The sequence below is a fragment of the Excalfactoria chinensis genome, chromosome 12 (assembly GCF_039878825.1).
Source record: "Excalfactoria chinensis isolate bCotChi1 chromosome 12, bCotChi1.hap2, whole genome shotgun sequence".
NCBI lineage: Eukaryota > Metazoa > Chordata > Aves > Galliformes > Phasianidae > Excalfactoria > Excalfactoria chinensis.
In genome coordinates this window covers 451,552-473,827 of record NC_092836.1, presented here as the reverse complement: position 1 = coordinate 473,827, position 22,276 = coordinate 451,552, and the positions used below count along the sequence as shown (strand labels likewise).

At 44.4% G+C, this 22,276-nt stretch overlaps 2 protein-coding genes across 6 annotated transcripts in view; one reads left to right on the top strand and one right to left on the bottom strand.

Annotated features, from left to right (window-relative positions):
• Positions 1-132: 132 nt before the first annotated feature.
• MBD4 (methyl-CpG binding domain 4, DNA glycosylase) lies at positions 133-3,533 on the bottom strand. 2 transcript variants are annotated; one of them, XM_072347410.1, is made up of 7 exons: positions 3,423-3,533; positions 2,373-3,100; positions 1,908-1,982; positions 1,458-1,592; positions 1,059-1,208; positions 660-763; positions 133-348 (listed from the first exon to the last, which is right to left on the bottom strand). In XM_072347410.1, the coding sequence occupies exons 1-7, from the start codon at positions 3,458-3,460 to the stop codon at positions 271-273; spliced, it is 1,308 nt and encodes a 435-aa protein (XP_072203511.1). In that variant the 5' UTR covers positions 3,461-3,533; the 3' UTR covers positions 133-270. The 2 variants fall into 2 exon arrangements, with proteins under 2 accessions (XP_072203511.1, XP_072203512.1); XM_072347411.1 differs by having other exon boundaries at positions 3,314-3,424.
• A 27-nt stretch (positions 3,534-3,560) lies between these two features.
• Positions 3,561-22,276, top strand: part of IFT122 (intraflagellar transport 122) — a 32,846-nt gene continuing 14,130 nt past the window's right edge. Inside the window, exons 1-18 of one of the 4 annotated variants that reach the window (XM_072347409.1) lie at positions 3,561-3,730; positions 3,903-3,969; positions 4,901-4,985; positions 5,330-5,408; positions 6,201-6,277; positions 6,655-6,721; positions 7,756-7,902; positions 8,223-8,405; positions 9,576-9,651; positions 10,191-10,382; positions 11,168-11,306; positions 11,928-12,130; positions 12,588-12,725; positions 14,284-14,448; positions 14,909-15,106; positions 16,587-16,727; positions 18,338-18,391; positions 20,487-20,648. In XM_072347409.1, the coding sequence (XP_072203510.1) occupies positions 3,690-3,730; positions 3,903-3,969; positions 4,901-4,985; positions 5,330-5,408; positions 6,201-6,277; positions 6,655-6,721; positions 7,756-7,902; positions 8,223-8,405; positions 9,576-9,651; positions 10,191-10,382; positions 11,168-11,306; positions 11,928-12,130; positions 12,588-12,725; positions 14,284-14,448; positions 14,909-15,106; positions 16,587-16,727; positions 18,338-18,391; positions 20,487-20,648 (2,214 nt within the window). In that variant the 5' untranslated portion in view covers positions 3,561-3,689. Of the gene's footprint in view, positions 3,731-3,902; positions 3,970-4,900; positions 4,986-5,329; positions 5,409-6,200; positions 6,278-6,654; positions 6,722-7,755; positions 7,903-8,222; positions 8,406-9,575; positions 9,652-9,954; positions 10,095-10,190; positions 10,383-11,167; positions 11,307-11,927; positions 12,131-12,587; positions 12,726-14,283; positions 14,449-14,908; positions 15,107-16,586; positions 16,728-18,337; positions 18,392-20,486; positions 20,649-22,276 lie in introns of those variants that run through there. The other 3 variants (XM_072347406.1, XM_072347407.1, XM_072347408.1) reach the window with 3 other exon arrangements.

The window sequence follows — 22,276 nt, the reverse complement described above, 5'->3', positions numbered from 1 at the left end:
CCACCGGGAAGCTCGGCGCCGATGGACGCGCGGCTTCCGCCGGGCCCGCTAGAACAGAGCGCCCTCTAGGGGCGCCGCAACGCCGGAGGAAGCAGGTCAGGGCAGCGCGACGGGAGGGGAGCTTCACAGAACGGGTGTACAAACGGTCAGATACGTTTATTAAAATCCTTCACCGCATTTGAACGTTTTATTACAGCGATTAGCTGAGCCCGGCGTCACACCAACGCATACACTAAGAACGTGACGCTCAGCGCGGCGCTGGGGCTGCACTCAGTCCATGCTCAGCTGCTCGTGGTTCTCCCGGAGCCACGTGTGGTAGATGTTCAACTTGTGGTCCTGGGGCTGCACCTAAAGCACGACAAACGGAATTCAGCTTACTAGAACATCTCATTGCGCCTGACAGTGCTGGAGCACACACACAACCTGCTTCCCATCCCAGCTCACAAACCTGCCCTCATCCACCCACAGCGCTGCAGTCAGAGCAGCCCCCTGCCACATGTGAGCTCAGGCACACGGCTCGGTCAGGCTCGACTTAGTGCAGACTTGCAAAAGATGCATTCTGAGAATTGCACTCATTGGAAAGAAAATAAAAGAAAGAAAATAAAGAGGCCGCTGCCCACACGCCCCTCTCAGGCCCCGCTCAGGGCAGCACTGCGCACCTCCTTCCATTCGTTAACGCAGAAGATTCTGTAGGAGTCATTTCCATACTTCCCGATTCCGTGCAGCTCAATGGGGTACTTCCACTGCTTGTTCAGGTACTCGTCTGGAACACACACACAGCCCTCACCCTGCAGGCCCAGCTCTGAGCAGAACAGGACGCTGCCCCACACCTGCATGTGGCACCATTTAAAATACAAGCACTACAAGTCGATACCACAAGTTACTAAGTTGAGACATCCTGATCAACAGTTCCACACACGTCAAGCCAACACCTCCCAAAGCTTCATTAAACAAACCACCGGCACTATCCAAGGGAAGATGTCACAAAGCACAGTGTGTGAAAGAACAGCTGTTTTGCTGCTGACGCTATTTACACAAACACAGCCATAAGACCTTACCTGAGAACTTGATGATAGTTCTTGCTCTGAGCGCATAGAGGCCAAGAGGTCTGAGCAGCTCCGACATTTCTTTCCAGTCTGCAGTTCTGGCTACTTCAGGGGAAGGGTATTTCCTGAGGAACTCCCAGAGCACGGGAATTGCCATTTTACCTGGTCAAAGAAACCACCATGAGCAGTGCGGGTTATTTGGCTGCTTCGACTATGGCTGGTTTTTGCCAAGGCAGAAGAAACAAATTATGGTGATTATTTTTTACATCAACACAAACATACACATTTATTCGTTCATTAATGGCATTACAAAATTGGCAGCTATTATATCAGTGTAGCTGTATTATAGCTATCAATGCTATTACCACCACCCAACATTGACCCGACACAAAGCCGTATTATTTCATTTACCTGAAGTCTTATTGAGGAATATTGTGGCAATGAGAAGTTTCCACGGATCGTGGAAAAGTGTTTCTTGGACCAAATTAAAAGGGGAGCGTGGAGGAGTCCATTTTCTGAAGGCCTTCCTCCTCGGTGGGCTGAGAGCTGTACACAAAGTCAATATGAAGAAATACAAAGGTTAAAAAAGGGTGGATATGACCTATTTAGAGAGGAAAAAATAAAATGAGGAACTTTTGAAGCAGGTTTGTCTTTGTGGGCGCAGCACGAGGGCAAAGCATCAGTCACTTGTGAACTTTTACAAAGCTGCAGGGGACACACATACTTCACACTGTAAGCCCACAGTGAAGGCTGCCTGTATGTGCAGCCATGCATGTGCAGCCATGCATCATCACTTCATCTTGAGTCATCTTATTCCTCTCCCCTGCAAAACAGCAACTATTCCCCTACGGACTGTCCTACCTTCTTTACTGTATTTACTTGAAAAATACGGGCTCGTTTTCCTCCTATCCACTTGTGTCCGTGGGACGGGTTCTTCTGTAGAGAAATAACACCTCAGCATTAACATAGAAAACCCGGCATAGTTTGCTGTTGTGGCTCACAGATGTTTTCTCTTTTATCTGTGGTGGAAATGCATGAATTCCACATGGGAATGCATAACTTAAATGTGTTTGTCCGCATTTCAGCTCTAACAGAAACATTCTGAAAAGAAACCAGGTCTCCAACACAGCCTGGAAAACAGGCTCAAATGACACTAAGGTCACACACCGTCCCCACGCTGCATTATGAAAGAAGGTACAACTGCGGAGCTGAAGAGACTAAAAGAGCTCCAGAAATGAGAGACACGTAGAAGGTGCTTGATCTGAAACCAGCCGTGGATAGTTCCGGATAACCCCCGTTAGAATAACATTCTGCTTAAAGGCACACCTAGACCTCGTGATGTTTTCACTGCTGTGAAGCGTTTGTTGTCAGAAGGCTGCAAGACATCAGCGCCCGTCTCGGTGTCAGACCGAAAATGCCGGCTTCCCGGGTCCCCCGGCTCTCTCTGTTCCCCCGTTTTCCACCCGTTGCTTTTTTCCTCTCCTCTCCCGGCAGGCGCCGCCCCGAATCCCATCTCCGCGCCTTCACCCTGCAGGCGGTCCGCGGCTGCTCCCAGCTGCGGGTCGGACCGCTGCCCGGCCGGGACGCGCCGTGTGCCCGCAGCCGTGTGCGCGGCGTGCGGATCAGCCTCAGCCCGACCCGGACGGACACCCGCTGCCGGCTCTGAGCCGCACGACGCCTCGTTCGGAACGCGCTCCGTTTCCCGTCCGCCTCGCGCCGCTCTCCGCCTCTTGCCGCGCGCGCCGTCTCCGTTCCTTCTTGCGGGGCCGCTCCTCGCCCCGCCGTTCCGCGCACCTCTCACACCCGCCTCCGCTTCGGCGGCGTTCGGGCTCCGCTCCGCTTTCACGCCGTTCCCGACCGAGCGCTCACGTCGCACATCGGGCCCATCGTGCCCGTCGCGCCGGGAGCTCCGCGCTCCGCCCTCCGCTCCGTTCCGCACACGGCGGTCCCGCAGCGCGGCTCGGCTCCCGTCCGGGGCCGCGATCCCATCGGCGCCTCCCGCCGCCCGGCAGCAATCCGTGAGCGCCCGTTTGGATCGCAGCTCCATCCCTGCACTGCGGGGCGAGAGGAGAGGAAGCCGTCAGCGGGGCTTCTTCCCCTGCCCGCCCCGGTAGGAGCCCGCCGGGCGGCACAGCGACGGACGGGGCGGCGGGCGGAGCAGGGGCCGCTTCCCGTGACCGCCCGGCGAGGCGCTACCGGACGGGGCTGCCGGAGCTCCCGCCGTGCCTGCAGCCACCGCGCCGGGCTGCGGCGGCTCCGTAACTCACGGGGCCCGGCACAACACGGCTCAGCACGGCACAACACGGCACAACACGGCCCGGCCGAGAGCGGGACCCGGTCCGTTCCGCGCGCCCGTGTGACCTCACGTGACCTCACCCGCCCGGAGTCGCGCGTTGCCGGCGCGTTCGCTCCATTCCCGCCGTGACGTCACCCTCCCTCCCGTCGCCATGGAAACCGCTCCGGCGCGCGGCGGCCTCGTTAAGGGGCGCTTCCGGACGCCGCGGTCACGTGATGCCACTCGCGGCCGAGACGTAGGGCGCCCCCTGCCGCCCTAGAGGTCCGGTGAGCCTCTGTGCGCCTGCGCGTTGCCCGGGCAGCCAGCGGCGCCACCGACCCGGCGGCCGAGCGCGGTCCGGGCCCGGAATGCGGGCCGCCCTCACCTGGCGCGACAGGGCCGAGCACTGGTGAGCGCCGCGGGGCCGGAGGGGGCGGCGGGGAGCGCCGGGCCGACAGCTTACGTGGGGCCGGGCTCGGGCGGCCCTGGGGCGGGAGCTCTGTTTCTGGGGGGGGTCCCAGGAATCGGACGAGCCCGTAACCATCAACGACGGCGACAACGGCGAGCTGTCTCTTCCCCAGCATCTACGACCTCGCGTTCAAGCCGGACGGGACGCAGCTGATCATCGCCGCCGGCAATCGGCTCCTGGTACGGACACCTTTCCCTGCAGCCGGGAACGCCGTTCCTGCCGCGTGGCTCCCGCTTTTAACCTATCGGACGGCCTCTCTCGACATCTGCCCCCGCAGTGTCGGCTGGCTGCAGGCGGCTCGGAGGCTTTGTCTTGAGCTCCAGTTTCCAGATGTAGCGGGGTTTGTGTTACCGCAGCTCCTCACACCCCTCCCAGCAGCCCGCAGTCTGCCAACCTTCGCCCAAACCTGGCGCAGTGCACGGCACGGCAGCACTGTGTGCTCGTGGTGGCACATGCAAACACTGCTGTTATGTAGCACTGATCACAAACTCAGTACGTGCGTGTTGTTTTCAGCTTCGTGACAATCCCTGTGAAGACGAGAAAGAAACTCACGTTACAGCTTTGAGCTGAGCCTCAATTAGAGCCTGTCAGGTTCCAGGGCTGCCAATTGGTGCTCAGCTCCAGCAGGAGCAGCCCAGGGCTGCCCTGGTCCTCCCTTGCAGTGTGAGGCTGTGGGCAGTGCAGGGCTATGGGCACACTGGCAGGGCTGGGTGGCAGATGGCTGCATGTGTTGTTCTGAGCTGGAAGCACACAGGCCTTCACACTGCTAGTGCTGGCAGGGTGGTGTATATAATGATGATCCCTTCCAGTAGTTTATTGTATGTAAACATCTAATACAAGGAAGGAAAGGGATGAGCTAAAAGGCAGAGGCCCAGTGAGCTGTTTAGAAATTTCATGTGTGTGTGCAATTTTCTAGTGCTAGCCTACTTCTGTGCTCCAGACAGTATTGTTTGTTATAGAGAAATGCTTTAAAACTTTCAAATGTCTTGCTCAGCATGCATTGTATTGCTTGTAGCAAAGCAAACAGCGAAGAAAATGTATAATCTTGGCTTTCAGTACTGTTGTGTCACAGTCCTCATTCTGATTTTTTTTTTCTGGTTATTTGTACAGGTATATGATACTTCTGATGGAACCTTAATTCAACCTTTGAAGGGACATAAGGACACTGTGTACTGCGTGGCTTATGCTAAAGATGGTAAATATCACTTCTGTGGGACTTTCTTAGTCTGGTTTGTAAAGTGTGTAATATTCCTTATGGCAAACTGATAAAAAACCGGGGTTGTTCTAGTATTGGGATTTGGAATGTTGTGTGCATGTGTTGGTTTTGTTGTTTGTGTGGTTGAGCTTCTTTCACATGAAAAAAAGCCACTGAGGTTTCATGTAGCTGAGGAAGCACAGCCACAGCAGGGTACTTGCAGTGTTAGGCTCTTTATAGCTTGAGCCATGTCAAGTTCAAGAACATCTTGCTCTCTCTTTTATTGAATATTGGGTGATTAAGCAATTCTTATGTGTGGGATTTAAATCGGATTTAATTCCTAGGCAAACGTTTTGCATCTGGCTCAGCTGATAAAAGTGTGATCATTTGGACTTCAAAGCTAGAAGGAATTCTGAAATATACGTAAGTGATGCCTTTCAATCCTGTGCATCTCCTGTGCAAACCTTCATTATGCGGTTCTGCTCTCAGACAGTAAGCAATGTTAGAGCTGGAAGAAGGTTAACTAAGGTTAGAGAAAATGCCAGTGAGTAATATGAGGGAGAAGAAAGTGGATGAAATATCTGAATGAGGCAGGAAAGCAATTAAAGGCATAAATGAGGGTGAGAAGTCTAGATAAATCTCTGATGTATTTAGAGGGCTGGCAAAGAACTGGAGGAATTCTGTAAGATGAAATGGAATGAAACAGAATATTACTGATCTTGTGTAATAAATCAAAGTAATATTAATGTAGGTCATAGACCAAGCTGAAGATAACTTTTCCACACAGTATATTTTCACCTTTCTTTTGGCTTTATTTTATGTCATGTCTTTTCAGCTATATCTTCAAATTGTTTCTGAATACACTTGCGCAGTTGTTGCTAGTTGCTATGCACAGGACAGTGCACTGGGTGGGAGAAGACACAAGGACGCTTATTCTAGAGTTTGGGTATAACTGTTAATCCCATTTCACAAACCACCATTTATGCACATATTTAACTCATCTTGATGGATCTTTAACTCATCCCGCTGTTTAGTGACAGTGTTTTTTTTGAATTTATTGTTGATTTAGTTTACAGTAACGGCAGATTAATTTAATGTAATATAAGCTGATCAAGTTATTCCTGCCATCTGGCAAGCCTTTCAGCTACTTCGCTGAAAGTCAGAAAGAGGCGTTTAAGAATGATTTATTGAAATGTGATTGTAACTTTGTTTTAGGCATAATGACTCTATACAGTGCGTTTCATACAATCCTCTTACTCATCAGTTGGCATCCTGCTCTTCCAGTGATTTTGGTATGTCTTCTTTCACTTTTGTATTAAGCCTGTAAATTCTGTATAAGTTTTACAGCTAAGCTAACAACAGGTTCATACAGCTCTTTTTATCTGGGAGAGACATGATGTTGCCCAAAATTACTCTTATGTATCACTAAAAATCAGTTGAGAAGGACTATACTGTGATTTGTCCCAGAATAAAATGTACATTCTCACTGATTTTTCGAGAGGGACCCTTTCTCTGTGTTAGATAGATCTATTTTTTCCTCTATACTGTTTGTGTAGTATGTATTTAAATGTCCTAGCAGTGAGACTTTGTTCCTTCTGAAGTTTCTAATCTGAACACTTGTAAAAGTTTTCTTGTCATTTACTTCAGCTTTTTCTTTGTTTTAATCAAGGCTTATGGTCGCCTGAACAGAAATCAGTCTCTAAACATAAAGCTAGCAGTAGGATAACCTGCTGTAGGTAAGTGTTCTTTAAGTTAGTTTCAATACAAGTGGTTTAAAATAGTATGCAGGCTTATGGAAAAAAAGTTCAAGCAAAATAGTTCAAGTCTGGAGACAGAGTACCCAGCTGGAAAGAGGCTCTCCTAAGCTGCTGTCCAGAAGCATCACATTTCATGCAACTCTGCCATTCTCATCATTAAAATATTAGAGTAGTATTAAGAATACTCAGATAGAAGTAAGACAAATATTTATCCAAGATGATTTGTTCCTTCCTGTGTTGTCTTCTCAGAGAGGTATCTTTCTTTCTTTGTCCTTGTTTTAGATAGCAGAGGGTTTTGATTTCTATTAGGTATTGTTTACAACAGTATATATATATATAATTCTTCAATATATACAATATATATATATAACTCTTTGGAAGGTATCAGAGAGATGCTCTGGTCTTGTGCAAGTGTCTAAACTTCTGTCTCCGTCTGTTTAGCCAACTTGTGCAGTAGCAATGAAATGAAGTTAGAGGAAAGATGACTATACTTTTCTCATAGAGCTGTTCATCTTCTGTGTTGTTGGCACTTGCAGAAGGTGTTATTACTCCTCTGCAGAACCTGAAGCAAGGTTTGTGTGGAGTCATCCAGCTAACTGCAGTAGAGACAAGAAGAGAAAGCAGGTCTCTCCTGTCCCCATCATATGCAGTTTCAGTGTTCCAGATGTGGCTTTGAAAAGTCTGGTCTACTGCCAACATTCTCATTCCCAAAAATGCATCTATTAATTAGTACATGATACAAACACCACAAGCAGATGATAACTTTTTTGTTGTTTCCACCTTTTTTTAATCTGTGTATGTAATAAAAAGTTCTTGCTGTATTGCATGCTGTTGCCATAAATGCAGATTTAGATTAGTAAACAAACTAACTCTAAGGATTACTGGCTCCATTCCAGAACTCTCTTTAAAAATGTATTTCAATGTACCATGCCTATTTGATTATGCTGTACCATTCTGCCTTCCCAATGCTTGGTTTTAGTAGTTTTCTCTTCAGTACGTGTGTGTTTTATCAGTTGGACAAACGATGGCCAGTACCTTGCTTTGGGGATGTTCAACGGAGTCATCAGCATACGGAATAAAAATGGTGATGAGAAAGTTAAAATAGAGCGTACCGGGGCTGGCTCATCACCAATATGGTCCATTTGTTGGAATCCATCCAGGTAAATAATCATCCCAGCCTTTTCCATGCTGACTGGTTAGTCCTTGGTTTATTGATAACAGAAAGGCCTGACTTGCATCCCTGCTGGAGCAGGTTCACGGCAGGTGACTGGATGTTACCTTTTGTTGAGGTTACATGTTGGGGCTTGGCTTTGTCAGCTGTTCATTACATGAAAGAAAATGGGAACAAATTCCACCTAGATATCACAAAACATGGATTTTGGGTTTTTTTATTGTTGTATTTCAGCCTTTTTTGGTGGGAGAGGAGGGTGGGCTGTTTGCACTTACTGTGCCATATGTAAATAAACAATTGCTATTGCAGTCGATGGGAGAAATTTTGGAGTAGAGCAGATGAAGAAGAAGAATCAGATAACGGCCATTTAGAGAAGTCAGATAACAGCCAGTTAGAGGAGATACCAGAATTGAAATCCAAGCCTGACAGTGGGCAGGATAATGAGGAAAAGATAGAAGACAATGAGAAAGAAGAGGCTATGCATTTCAGCTTGTGAGTGAGACTACAATGGATAACATAAATACATTTATGTACATATATATATGTGTGTGTAACATAGAAGAGCTATTTGCAAAAAGCACCAGGTGCAGAGGGTATTTATGCATGGCACAAAACTCAGGAGTTACCAAATTCTGGATTAAGTGTCATTTTTGTTTTAATTTATTCCACTCGTATGTGTTAATGATGACATTTCTTAGGTTTGTGATAGCATGTTGCTTTTTCTCACGTGTTGTGTGTTGAGCAAAGGGCAGGTGCTTACTGAGAAGTTTTTCAGTAGGTTTTTTTTTTTCCTGTTTTCTTTTTGTTCAGTTTATGAATAGGAGCATTATATTCATCAGAATGCTCAGATCACCATCACCCTTCCTCCTAGACAACTGTAGAGCAAATGAGGGCAATGACAGATCCTTTATTTGAGACATGGGCTATAGGAAAAGATACCAAAAGGCGTTAACTCGCCCCTCCCGCTCACAGTTTGGAGAAAGGGACAGAAAGGGATGAGCTGAAGAACGTGACCCTCCTCCATTCCTACAGTTGCGCATCAGGAGGGAAGGGCGGTGGGGAAGGGAGAACCCACACAGACTCACTGCACAGAAGTCAGGTGGCTTTGGGCCCCGCTCTGCTCCAGGCACTCCCGTACTTGTGAAGCTTAGCCATTGGTTCAGGCTGTGACCCAGGAATTCCACTACGAGAGTCTGTGGAGGAGGTGGCTGGCATTTTGTTCCAACAATGCAGTTGACCAGTTTGAAGCCTTTCCTCAGCTTGTCTCAGTCCTGCAGGAGCCATTTCATTTCCTGCCATGTGCTCAGTCCAATCTTGCTTAGCATTGTTGGCTTTGATGCCTCAGTGGCTCTGTACTCCTGTGTAGATCCCTAAGATCAGGATCTGTGCCTGCTGTACAGGTGCAGCTTCACTGTACCCACTGCTTACATGCTGAGTGTGAGGTGCTGTGTCAAGCTTTGCAGTTATTCCTGAAAAGTTGACAGATTTTTCGTTTGTGTCCTCATGCTGTTTTCTTCAGTCAGGGCATCTCTGCTGTGCTTCCACTTTGTAGGGGTTTTTATGAGGAATTTGAAATATGTTCTGCTATCTTACTGTTTGATTCTACTGCCCTGAGAAACGTATGGATAAATTGCTGTGACCATGTACCTTTTTTGTTGTCAGAGATGAACGCAACGATACTTTAGCTGTGGCAGACTGGGGTCAAAGGCTTTCCTTTTATCAGCTCAGTGGCAAACAGGTATGTTTTTGGGAAGTGCAGTCGGGAATGGCAGGGTGTTTCTTGTTTGGTTCCATGCCCTGTATTCAAAGTGTTTGTATAGTCATGCTTTGTTAGCTGCATTAAATGTTTTTTGTTTTCCACTGCTTTTTATGACTCAATATTTTTTAACCAAGTTTTCCTCTGGCTCATTTCCCCTGCGACAACTCAGCTGCTGTCTTCCACTTCTTGTATTAAAGCCCTTGTGGCTCTGATCACTTTTGTGTTACAGCTGACCGGTTCCCAGAGGACCTCTGCATTTCTTTCAGCTGGTTGGTTGTTGCTGTTTGATTGCTCACACCCTGAGTGGGCTGATTTGAAAGTGGAGGGATTGATTTAGAGCTGCGTTTTGGAAGCTTGATGGATGTAGGGTATTGAAAAGTTGTGTGTGGCTGGAGAGCTGACAATGTTCTCAGTGACAGCAGGTGCCACCAAGAGGATCCTTGTGTTTATTTTCATCTGTTCTCGTGGTTTCAGAAGAAATTTCCCTTCTGTTGACATATTTATTTTTTCCCTTGTAGATTGGGAAGGACAGAATGCTCAATTTTGACCCTTGCTGTGTGAGCTATTTTACTAAGGGAGAGTACATTTTACTGGGAGGTTCGGATAAACAAGTTTCCCTCTTCACAAAGGATGGTGTCCGTCTTGGAACCATAGGAGAGCAAAGCAGCTGGGTGTGGACTTGCAAAGCTAAACCAGACTCCAACTATGTGGTGAGTAGGTACATTTTACTGGCACTTTCACAGACAGTTTGCCATGAAAGCTGAGACCATACATTTCAAACTCATTTGCCTAATCTGTATATCCCTACTGAGACAGCAGAACCTAAGCAGTGTTTAGCGAGCTCTAAAGCTGCCTCTAAAATTAAAACTTAAGACTGCAAGAAGTTGGTAAATGAGTGTAATGCCTGCTTTCAGGTTGTGAGGAATTAGCTGCATTTTGATATAAAAAGAAGGGAATTAAAAAAAAAAAAAAGTAAAAAAAATAGACAAACAGCACACAGCAGAGAACAGCTAATGACCTCCAAGTTGTTGAAATCAAGTTCCATGACAGGAAGAAAGTTTTGAGTTCTGTTTCTGTTTGAGCTTCTAGCATTATACTTTGTGGGAAATACCAGCAGGATGTTTATTACCATAAATGTTACACTCTGTGCTGATACACAAATTTTAAGAGATGCAGAGCAGATTTATAAAGAAAAAAGAAAAATAAAAGGGAACAAAAGGGTGTGTGTGAGAGGTGAATACAGTGGAAAACACCACAAGAAAACAAAACCAAAGCAACCCACAGCATACATGTAAGCTATGATGCATCAGTCCTCATTTTGTACTACAAAGATGAACAGCACTTTTGCAGCTGTTTCAATACACATAACTGTAGTTGCTTTCAGTCTATATGCTATGCAGGAAATGGAACATAATTCTCATATGAATACTACATGTTTTGCCAAGTCTTACCTATACATACCTGTTCACTGAAATAGTTTTCTCCTTGCGTTCAGGCAGTGGGCTGCCAGGATGGAACAATATCATTTTATCAGTTGATTTTCAGCACCGTTCATGGCCTTTATAAAGATCGCTACGCTTACAGAGACAGCATGACTGATGTTATTGTCCAGCACCTCATCACAGAGCAAAAAGGTAACTTTGAGGTCATACCTTTACTGACATTCTGCTGTGGGCTGGTTGGTTGGTTGGTTTTAAATGAGTATCCATCAAAGTGCTTGGAATATATGCTTCATGTACCAGGCAGATTGTTGTCACTTCACAGGAAGACTGAAGATCTTTGCAGGATGAGAATGCACACTTGGATTCTGTGGGATCAGCACTGCCTAGCTTAATGAAAGATAGGGGGATTTGAAAGGACACTGGGAGGGGGGAGGCTCTTAAGGTAAGGTTTAATCTCCGCAACTGAGATTAGGGAAAAAGCCAAAAAATTGTATGTTACATCTAGCAACTTTTTCTTCTTGCAGCCTCCCTGGATTGTACTGATTTTTGTTTCTTTGTGTTCAGTAGCTTTTTACGGTAAGGGATCAGGGTGCTGTTCTGGAATGTGCTACTGCAAAAACAGCAGAGGTTAATAAATGGTGACATAGGTAGAAGATTACATGGTTGCAGAAAAAAACTGATGTATCCTAGCTGCAATCTGCTCTTAAGTTTAGATGCTTCAGAAAGATTCAGTTCCAACTGAGTGCCGTGTTTCTCTTTTTTTAGTCTGTTATTTTCCTGTCAGCCTACACAGTGTTTTATTTTTCCCTCTAGTTAGAATAAAAGGCAGAGAGCTGGTGAAGAAAATCGCCATCTACAAGAACAGATTAGCCATCCAGATGCCAGAGAAAATCCTGATTTATGAGCTGTATTCGGATGATTCCTCAGACATGTATTACCGTGTGAAGGAAAAGATAGTAAAGAAGTTTGAATGTAACTTGCTGGTTGTATGCTCGGATCACATTATTTTATGCCAGGTATATGCCTTAAAATGGGTAGATTCAGACTTGAAGATAGCTGTCCAAATAGCTGGTACAAAAAGCTGGGGAAAAACTGCAATGGATTATACTACTGGACAGCACTGCATGTAGTGCTGTTGTAACGCAGTGCTGTCATGCTAAGTAATCGCTGCTGTGTGCCACAGGTAGCTCTGTGTTACTGAAAGTCTCTGGAGCACTGAAGCACCAAGGGGAATGTTTGGGTGGCGAGAGCTGTTAAGAAGGATGGTTTCTTGGTTTTTTGGTTTTGCTTGTTTGTTTGTTTTGTCATAGTACTGAAAAGCCTTAAAGAATTCATCCTGTTAAACTGACTGACATTCTGACACCCTTATGTAAAATGGGCACACATGCTAGTATAGATTTAAATATAAAACACTGGAGGCACAAAGGTTTTTTCTTTCCCTCCATGCAGTATTTTGTATGTTATTGTATCTAGGAGAAAAGATTGCAGTGCCTCTCATTTAGTGGTGTTAAAGAACGAGAGTGGCTGATGGAATCTCTTATCCGTTACATCAAAGTAATTGGAGGACCTCCAGGAAGAGAAGGCCTCTTAGTTGGTCTGAAGAATGGGCAGGTAATGCCAAATGTCTGGCGCGTGTCTTTCTGCTGCAAATAAATGCTATTTCATTCTCTGGGGGAGACTTTCGGAGTAGCATATTCCTTCACAACCAAACATTTTATTGAACAAAATCTTATCCTGTGTTTAAAAATGAATTACTTCTGTATTTCTCACTCTCTGGTTACAAATTTCATGCAAACCTGTTTGATTTTGAAGACCATACATTGCTGACAAAAATGGAAGTCTTAGTGAACTGATAGAAGGTTTGTCTTTGGGAGGAGTGGTGGTATATATGTGTGCATGCACTGAAAACAGCAAAGTGGAGCCCATAAGTATTGATTCTGAGAATGGAACTGGAAAAGAATTTGAGGTCCTTCATGTATCAGATATTCATCCCTATAGCTGTATATTCGTGTTGTTGTTTGAGAGGAGCATTACAAAATTCAGGATGTGTATGTTGTGTTAGCCTTGTAAGCCTTTTAAGCCATTAGTTTGCTGATGACACCAAGCTGAGTGGTGTGGTTGAAACAGAGGAAGGGATGCCATTCAGAGGGACCTTGACAGGCTTGAAAGGTGGGCCTGGGTGAACCTAATGAGGTTCAACACAGCAAAGTGCAGGGTTTTGCACTTGGGCTGGAAGAACCCCAGGCATCTGTACAGACTGGGAGGAGTGGTCCTTGAGAGCAGCTCAGCAGAGAAGGACCTGGGGGTCCAGATAGATGAGAAACTTACATGAGCCAGCAGTGTGCTCTTGCAGCTCGGAAAGCAAATGGTATCCTGGGCTCCATCAGGAGAGGGGTGGCCAGTAGGGAAAGGGAGGTGATTGTCCCTCTCTACTCTGCTCTTGTGAGGCCCCATCTGGAGTACTGTGTCCAGGTGTGGAGCCCTCAGTACAAGGAAGACATAGAGCTGTTGGAGAGGGTCCAGAGGAGGGCCATGAGGATGGTCAGGGGGCTGGAGCACCTCCCCTACGAAGACAGGCTGAGGGAGCTGGGCTTGTTCAGCCTGGAGAAAAGAAGGCTGTGGGGTGACCTCATTGCAGCCTTTCAGTACCTGAAGGGAACCTATAATCAGGAGGGGTGTAAACTCTTTGAAAGGGCCGATAATAATAGGACAAGGGGAAATGGTTTTAAGTTGAAAGAGGAAAGATTTAGGTTGCATGTTAGAGGGAAGTCCTTTACTAGGAGAGTGTTGATGTCCTGGAACAGGCTGCCCAGGGACATTGTGGATGCCCCATCCCTGGAGGTGTTCAAGGCCAGGTTGGATGGGGCCCTGGGCAACCTAATCTAGTAAACATGGAAGTTTGGTGGCCCTGCCAGGCAGGGGGTTGGAGCTACATGATCCTTGAGGTCCCTTCCAACCCAGGCCATTCTGTGATTCTGTAAGCTAGAGTATGTCATGGAAACAAGTCTTGAGTTTCAAGATACCTCAGAGCACTTTTCTAATTGTAATGCACCATTTCTGTAAAAAAGAACAGTCATTGCATGCTTTGCAGCATTAGCATTTGTGCACACTGTGATTTTTAGCTGGAGGAATAAAAACTTGGACTGACTATGGTTTTGAATATATCCAGATTCTGAAGATATTTGTTGATAATGTCTTTGCCATCGTCCTGTTGAAGCAATCCACAGCTGTGCGCTGTCTGGATATGAGTGCATCTCGAAACAAGTTGGCAGTGGTTGATGAAAATGACACCTGCCTAGTGTATGATATTCATACCAAAGAGCTATTATTCCAGGTAAGATTAAGTCTTTCTCTGTCTGTGGTCCAAGGACAGACACACAAGAGCACACAGACAGGAGCAGACCGAGAGCACAGAACTCGCCAAAATGTTGACGCAGAGAAACACAGTGAACTTATTTAAACCACTCATCATGTTTTGTAGGATTTATCTGTTTCTCTGTTTTGGAGTTGGTAGGCAAGGAAGTAGAAGACGGGAGATGTGTAAGCAACTGCTGAATAAAGGACACCTGAACCTCTTTGGTTTAATTTAGAGCTCTGTCCTGCTTCTCTTTGCAGTATTACTGTTATTGAGCACTTTGGCTTTAGCACAGATACTAACGTAAAGCCTAAACTCCTTTCTTTGTCACATATTCCATGGCTACAGTAGGTCAGATTTTCAAGCTGAAGGATACATATTTCTCAGGAAAGGGTATGTGGTTGTATCTGTTGTAATCATCCATTATTTTGCTCACTAGGAACCCAATGCTAATAGTGTGGCTTGGAATACTCAGTGTGAGGATATGCTTTGCTTTTCTGGAGGGGGTTACCTCAATATCAAAGCTGGTAACTTCCCTGTCCATCAGCAAAAACTTCAAGGCTTTGTTGTGGGCTACAACGGCTCCAAGATCTTCTGTCTTCATGTTTTTTCTATGTCAGCTGTTGAAGTTCCGCAGGTAAGCCTTTAATCTCATTAAGTGTTGCTTTACATTTCTTAAACGTGAATTCTTAAGAGGTGAAGAAGCTCTTCTGAAATTTTCCAGTATTCTACTACCAAAACAATTGCCATTCTGAACCTTCTTTATTACTACCTAAGATGTAATGCACAATCTACTTGATACTAATGAATCTAATTTCCTTTTTGTTGTTATTGGTGGTTGTATCTACTTCACTTTTTCTAATTGTAAGTGCACTTCTATCCATCTTGGCTCTTGCATTTATGATGCGAGTGTTACCTCTTCCTGTATTTGTACTGTGGGCTCTCTATGTACCTTTCCTCAGGTTCTCATTTCATGTTCCTATGTGTACGCCAAGCCCTCAACTGTGCCTTTTTAGTTTGACTAGAGCAGTCCAAGAGACAAACAAACAAGGAAAAGGGGGGGAAAAAAACCCAACAACCAGCTTCTGACATTTCTGCACAAACGTTTGGCAGGATTTGAAATTCAGAATTGATGAAGGGAAAGGGCTCTGTGCTTCTGTTAAATTAATGGACAATACCACTGTTAGACCTGTGTTTGTTCCTCAGAACTGTGCTGATCCCTTCATTGTCATCTGCGCTGTCCAGCATGGTTGGTAGCTGCCAAATCACCCAAGTCCAGTGTGCTGCTTTAATGTGTCTTTAACATGCTGCAAGACGCTAATATGCCTCGACACTTTCGTGCAGTGTTGCAGGGGCAGTTTATTCAAAACTCTGCTTTTGGTGGGAGAGAGTACCAAAAAATATACAACTTTCAGATAAGTTGATAAAAGTAGCAGAGGTCAATTTGCATACTTTTTGTGGCTGCAAACCCAGAATTAAGCAAGCAGCAATGCTCTCTGCTCATTGAAAAGGCTTGATCTGTAGCTGCCAATCCATGAGCCCTGTTCTGTCTGTGCCAGCCTGCAGCAGTTGGTTTCCCTCCTGAATTCCATGTTAGAGCAGGTCAGTAAGAGTGAGCAGTGTCTTTGGGCTTCAGAGTGTCACTCGTGTCACTCTTGTGAGAATACCTTTGTCTGGATTTTGCCAGTTCCTTGTGGCACCTCTGCTGTTGTGCTGGAGTATTTCCAGGGATGCTTCATCCTGGACTTCTGCTGTAGCCTTTGAGAACAAACTACCTCCACCTTTACTCCGACTTCATGGATTGGTTGTGTGTTTGTTTATTTGTTTTAAAAAAGCAAGTCATCATGCATTATATCTAGCATGTTCAGCACTCAGAGGAATCAGAAGCATTCATTAACTTCTTTCTAATATGCTAGGAGCTGAAGATTTCAAGATGGGTGAGTTTAGAATATAATTAACCAAACTGGTCTGAAGATGCAGTGGTAATTGCTTGTTCTCTGAGGAGCTTGTACCGGTTGCAATTGGGGTGTAATTTTTTCTCACTGTATCTAGAGAACTGCACAGATGTCACTCAGTGTTATGCTTTCTAACACACATTTTCTGATGGAAATCCTCAGTCTGCGCCCATGTATCAATATCTGGAACGGAAAATGTTCAAGGAAGCGTATCAGATTGCATGTTTGGGAGTAACTGATGCTGACTGGAGAGAGCTGGCCATGGAAGCCTTGGAAGGGCTGGAGTTTGAAACGGCTAAAAAGGTAAAGCAGTAATTGCTGGGGTAGTAGTGAGTGGTGTCTCTGAGTTACTCTCTTAGTTGTGTGTGAGTATCTCAGTCAGTGATACACTAAACAGGGTCTTGAGGTGACATTTTAAAACAGAAACCCAATTTATGTTTCTAGGTAAATGCCATGTTCTAAATCAGAATGTTCAGTATGAGGAAAAGGTTTCTTTCATCTGCTGAAAAATGGGCAGGGCAATTTGAGGGAAGTGGGAGTTGGTGAGCGGTGCTGCTCACCACCAGGTGGCAGCTAAGAATTTCTGAGCTGAATTTCCCCCTCCCCTTCCCTGGCGCTATCGGTCTGTATTCTTTGTTTTCCCCCCCACGAAGTATTGAAGTTAACCTTAGCTTAAACGTGTAGATTTCATACTGATTGTTACCTATGCATTAGCTTTCTTAGAAGACATCAATGATGACGTGTCTTTTTTGTCACCTTCTACCTGGAACCCCTTGTTTCTAAGAGCAATCTATAGGTGGGTGTATACTGAAGGACACATTTTTCTCTGGCTTAAAATACTTTCCCCATTTTCTTTCAACATCTTTTCTCAAGTAAGAGAGGGCAAACTGAGTTCAATGTCATAAATATTGTATGAAAGACAAAGCATTCTAAAAATAGGCAGGGAATAGGCTGTAATGATAGACATCTTTTAATAACATAAATTTTTTTAGGGCATGAAATACCTTATTTTTCTTTTTTCCAAAGTGGAGGCAAAGAAACTGCCAATAATTTCAGTTTCATAGATGATTTTATGCAAGTAGATGGCCTTAAAAAGAAGTTTTCAGTGCCTCCTTGGAATTTTAAAGCAGTGCCCTCTTAGAATTAGAGCGGATTAATATGAACAAAAGCAGCTTCTTGACATTAAAGGCTCTCACAGTTTCTAGTCCGATCTGGTGTAAGCAGAATATTCTATGCCCTCTTAAGCACAAATTTGGTTAGGAGTCTAAACCACACGGTCTGAAGAGTTAAATTTCTATTTTTTTTTATGCCTGACAAGAAAAAGTGCTAAGCTGCTGTAACTCACACGTGACTTTGCCGCCTGGGACTTTGGGCTGCACATTTATCTCCATTTGCAAAAGACATTACACCGTCTCACAGTATCATCTTTTGATTTCCTTTCTTCTCCCTCGGCTGCTTTTAGACTGAATTTTCAGAGTGGTATAAAAACTAGAATCATACGCAGTCCATGCGGTTATCTGCTATGCCTCATAACAACCTTCTTTATATGTGTGTGTGTGTGTGATGCCTCACGCTGAATTAGAAAAGCCGTAAAATAGCCAGAATAGCATTATGTGGTACTGGAAGAGGCATTTTGTTTTTCTTGGAGACCGATGTGTGTAGCTGCTGGTGCCCAGCTCTGTTTGGTTTTGGTGATCAGCCGTTTGGGTCGGACCTTTGCCTTGTTTATTGTAACTCCTGAAGGGTCCCCATTGCAGTAAAAGCCCATCAGGTCAGGGACTGCACCAATGCAAGAAGCAGCAGATTTCTGCCTGTTCTACTTGTATGAAGACAGCTTTATGCATGTGTTACCACCTTCTGTTGATTTCTTGGCTTTTCAAGTTAGTTGATTCCTTTCCTTTTTCTTTTCATAGGCGTTTACCAGAATACGAGACCTTAGATATTTAGAGTTGATCAGCATCATTGAGGTAAGAGAATATGAAGGGGGTAGTGTGCGAAGATGCTGAAAGAAGTACTCTCTGTTCTGGAGAGACGTCTGTTCCTTCAGCGCTTCTGACTGCTGGGTGTGTGTTTGGAGTGAGAAGTCCCAGTGAGCAGGGAGCCTGAGTTCTGGTCACATGGCTGCAGCTTACTGCAGAACATGCAGATGTGGGGCACTGCATGGTGGGAGAACTTAAAAACTTTCCAGAAAACTAGAAAAGAATTCAATATTCTATTAATAATCGGTAGAATGCTACTATGCTAATGGAGCTTAGTATGGAATACTTCATAAACATGAGTTAATTAAGCACTTCCTTACCCCCTGGAGGTAGGTAATTACTATTATCTCTTCCTTGCAGAGCCAGAAACAGGCCCAGAGAAATAAAATGACAAGCTCAAGTTCTCATGACAAGTCTGTGACAACTGGAAATAGAATTTAGGATCCCTTACTTCTCAGCTGTGCTCTAATCGGGACTTCTCATTCTTTTCACACTTCTTGATAGAACCTCACTAGACAATAGTGATCTGTCATGAGCACATTGAAGGATGTGCCATCACTTCTTGTCCTTTTGCAAAGACTGCTTGATGATGCTTAGGTTGAAGATCTACATTGGGATGGTATAAAGAGAATTCCTCTTTCTCTTGGTAGTTAGTTTTACACCTTCTATGAAGGAGTCCATTCCTTGCCTTACATGTCTGCAGAGCTGTCCTGGTTCTGTTGGAATGTCAGCTCTCTGCTGACTGCACTTCTCTTGGGGTTGAACGCATGACAAAGTTCTGTGTTAGGAATGCCCCTGGCTACCTTTTTTTTTCCTTTTTTGGTGAGGGTAGATAAATATATGAGAGCATTCTCTCATTGGTAATAAAGTTCCTTTTCTACACATGCTTCTCCAGATCTGCATCCGTTAAGTATATTGTGAAGCTGTCACGTTATAGTGTGTTTAATTAGGATTCTCCTTGTAGACTTGAAAATACTTCTTCTGAAGAGAGTTCTCCATCACTGCTTATCTTGCTTCTCAGATATTGAATTCCCTTTAAAGCCCCTAAGGGTGTAACTGAGTGGCAGGTCCGGTGGTTTTCTCTTTGTAATGATGCATTTCTTTCTAAGGGATGCCAGCAGGAAACCTAACTGCCAGACCTCCATACCTGATGAGATTCTGTGAACTCATTCAAAAATGGTGTAGCAATTGCTCTGATAATTATTTTAAAAAAGTTTTTAAAGGGAACCTTTCAACAGCAGCCCAGTCATTAGGTGTGACCAGAAGCTGCGATGGCTGAGTCTCCTTTGGCAATGGAGTTCTGAGTTTGCCTAGACAAGGAATGCTTTAGCCTCTCAAGTGCAGTTTTCTTTGAATTTAGTTCATAGCTATATGTTTTCCTATAGAAAAGTCTACTAAGAATAATACCTTTGTACAAAGCAGGGCAGTAATGCATTTCTACAACAGAGGGTAGAACAAACACACGTGTATATACAGCATTGATCTCCTGTGTGATCACTGCCAAGGGTTTCCGTGTGACACTGCACTGTGCAGGTGCTGCGCTGTGACTGCTCAAAGCACGAGCTCCTGCATTTGGAGATGGTGGTGGTGGCTCTAATTCTGATCCAGGGGCATGTTAACATACTTCGTGAATGTGTTGGTTACTAGCAATTAGTTTTATGTTTGTTTTTCCCCCTACCTGCACATACTGTTAATTTAGCCAAATTTTATGCTACTGAGTTTCTGTAAGAGAAAATAACGAACCTATAAGAAGCCTTTTTTTTTTTTTTAATTATTATTATTTTTTATTTTTAGTAACACAGAATAATGGTAGTGTGTGTTCATTTTCCTGTGTGAAATCGAGAGCAATGATTTTTCATCAGTTTGGTTTGTGTTGTGACATTTAATTTTGCTCTTCCTAATTTTAATTAGAAGATTTAATCCTTTAATTATAAATTCACTAGAAACATGGGAGAAGCATCATTACCATATCCTGTTGCAGGTTTCAGTAACAGCTAAAATCTGAGCTTGAAATTCAGCTCCAATGGCCATTTCTCACCGCTCATCTAGATTGTGTTCTCCCCCCTTTTTATTTTCTCCCCAGGAGCGGAAGAAGCACGGAGAGAACCTCAGCGAGTTGTTCCTGGCAGATGTTTATGCCTACCAGGGAAAGTTTCATGAGGCAGCAAAGCTGTACAAAAAGAGTGGGCATGAAAGCGTAGCTCTGGACATGTACTCTGATTTACGCATGTTTGACTATGCCAAGGTAATAGTTGGCAACTGAATATTCCATGCAGAAATACTACTATACCTGCAAGTATTTTGAAAGCATGATCCTATAAAGGGACAGGATGAATAACTGGTTTGGAATTCTATCTTATTGTCTGAAGTTCATCTGGCTCATCTGTGGGCCTTTCATGTCTGTATGCATTGGTAGCAGTTTTCTTCAGTGTCCGTTGCTGAGGTAGCAGGCTGTGTTTTGTGTAACTCATGGCTTTTGAGTGCAGTTTTTCTTAGACGCCACCAGGGATGACTTTTTGATTGTGACTACAGTGTCATCCATAGTCATTTTTCTTTCTAAAAACCTAGATTTTTAGGTTTCCATGACAGTTTCTTTCCCACCGTCTTACAGAAGAGTTCCTTTTTTGTCTCCTGAAGTGGAAGTGAATGCACCAGGTGTTTCGTTCACTTCTGTATGATGACAAAAATGTTTTCCTTTCATAATTTGAATTTAAACGAGTGTTTGAGTTCTGCATTGAAGTATTTTCTACAGCATCTAATATATTAAGCTGCCGTATTAGAGAATTTGCTTCTGAAGATTCAATCTGTCTTGGCATTTTTGTTCACATGAAGAAATAAATTGAATACTTTTTTAACATGTAATGCTTTTTATAGAGTGATACAAAAGTGTCATTTAGCTTTCAGATCCTCTACGGTGTTTTCTTGTGAGGATCCCTGAGGCTGCATACAGTGCTCAGTGCTGTCTGTCACTTGTCAGAGCCTTACTCTGGCCAATACAGGACAAGGACTTCATTGTGACATGCGTATAAACTGTTCTAGCATAGATTCCACAAATAGTGCTGCAGAGATCTTTTTCTTCAAGAGCTTGATAAGTAAATTTTGGATTTTGCTAATATAAGAGTGTTTTTCACTATTTTTGGCTGATGAGTCCTTGTTAGCTTCAGAGTTTTGGCTCCTCTTAAACATAAAGTAATTCATGGATTAAATTTTCCCCACAAGTCATCATAAGAATCTTTTAATTCTTGCCACTAGTCATGTCTATCTTTAGTAGACAGAAAAAGGTCTTGTACCTCCTGGCCTTGCGAGAAACTTGCAGAGGAAATTGAAGATGTTAATTAGCATGTGAAGGAAGCTTCTTGTGCAGGGAGTGCACAGTACATGGAAGAACATGGGAATCTCTCGTGTTTGCCAGTTTTTTTTTTTCAAGAAAAGATAGATGTGTGTGAAGTGGAGGGAAGTGGGGGGTCAGTGCTGCCAAAATTAAGCAAAGGAACCCCTTCAGAATCTGATTTGTTGTGTCTGAGATTGACCTTGATCAGTTCCACCTAGAGAGCCCAGACCAGAGGCAGAAGTCAGGAGGTCTTTCGGTGTATTGGCTCATTATCACAGCATCAGAAACTCACAGGAAACCTCCTTATACTCCATGAAGATGAACTTTTGTTGTTGAACTTAGTTTTAGGACATAAGCAGGAAAACAGGCTTTGTCACAGGTTGTTCAGCTTGATTCTTTGGCTTTAGCTTTTTGTATTCAATGATAATCACTATATCTGTATAGTTACTCATCTGAATCAAGGCCGTGCTGCAGGAGGTGACACAGGAAATAAATCCTGCATGGAGATAGTTTAAGAGCTGACATTTGGTTGTAGTTCTGTA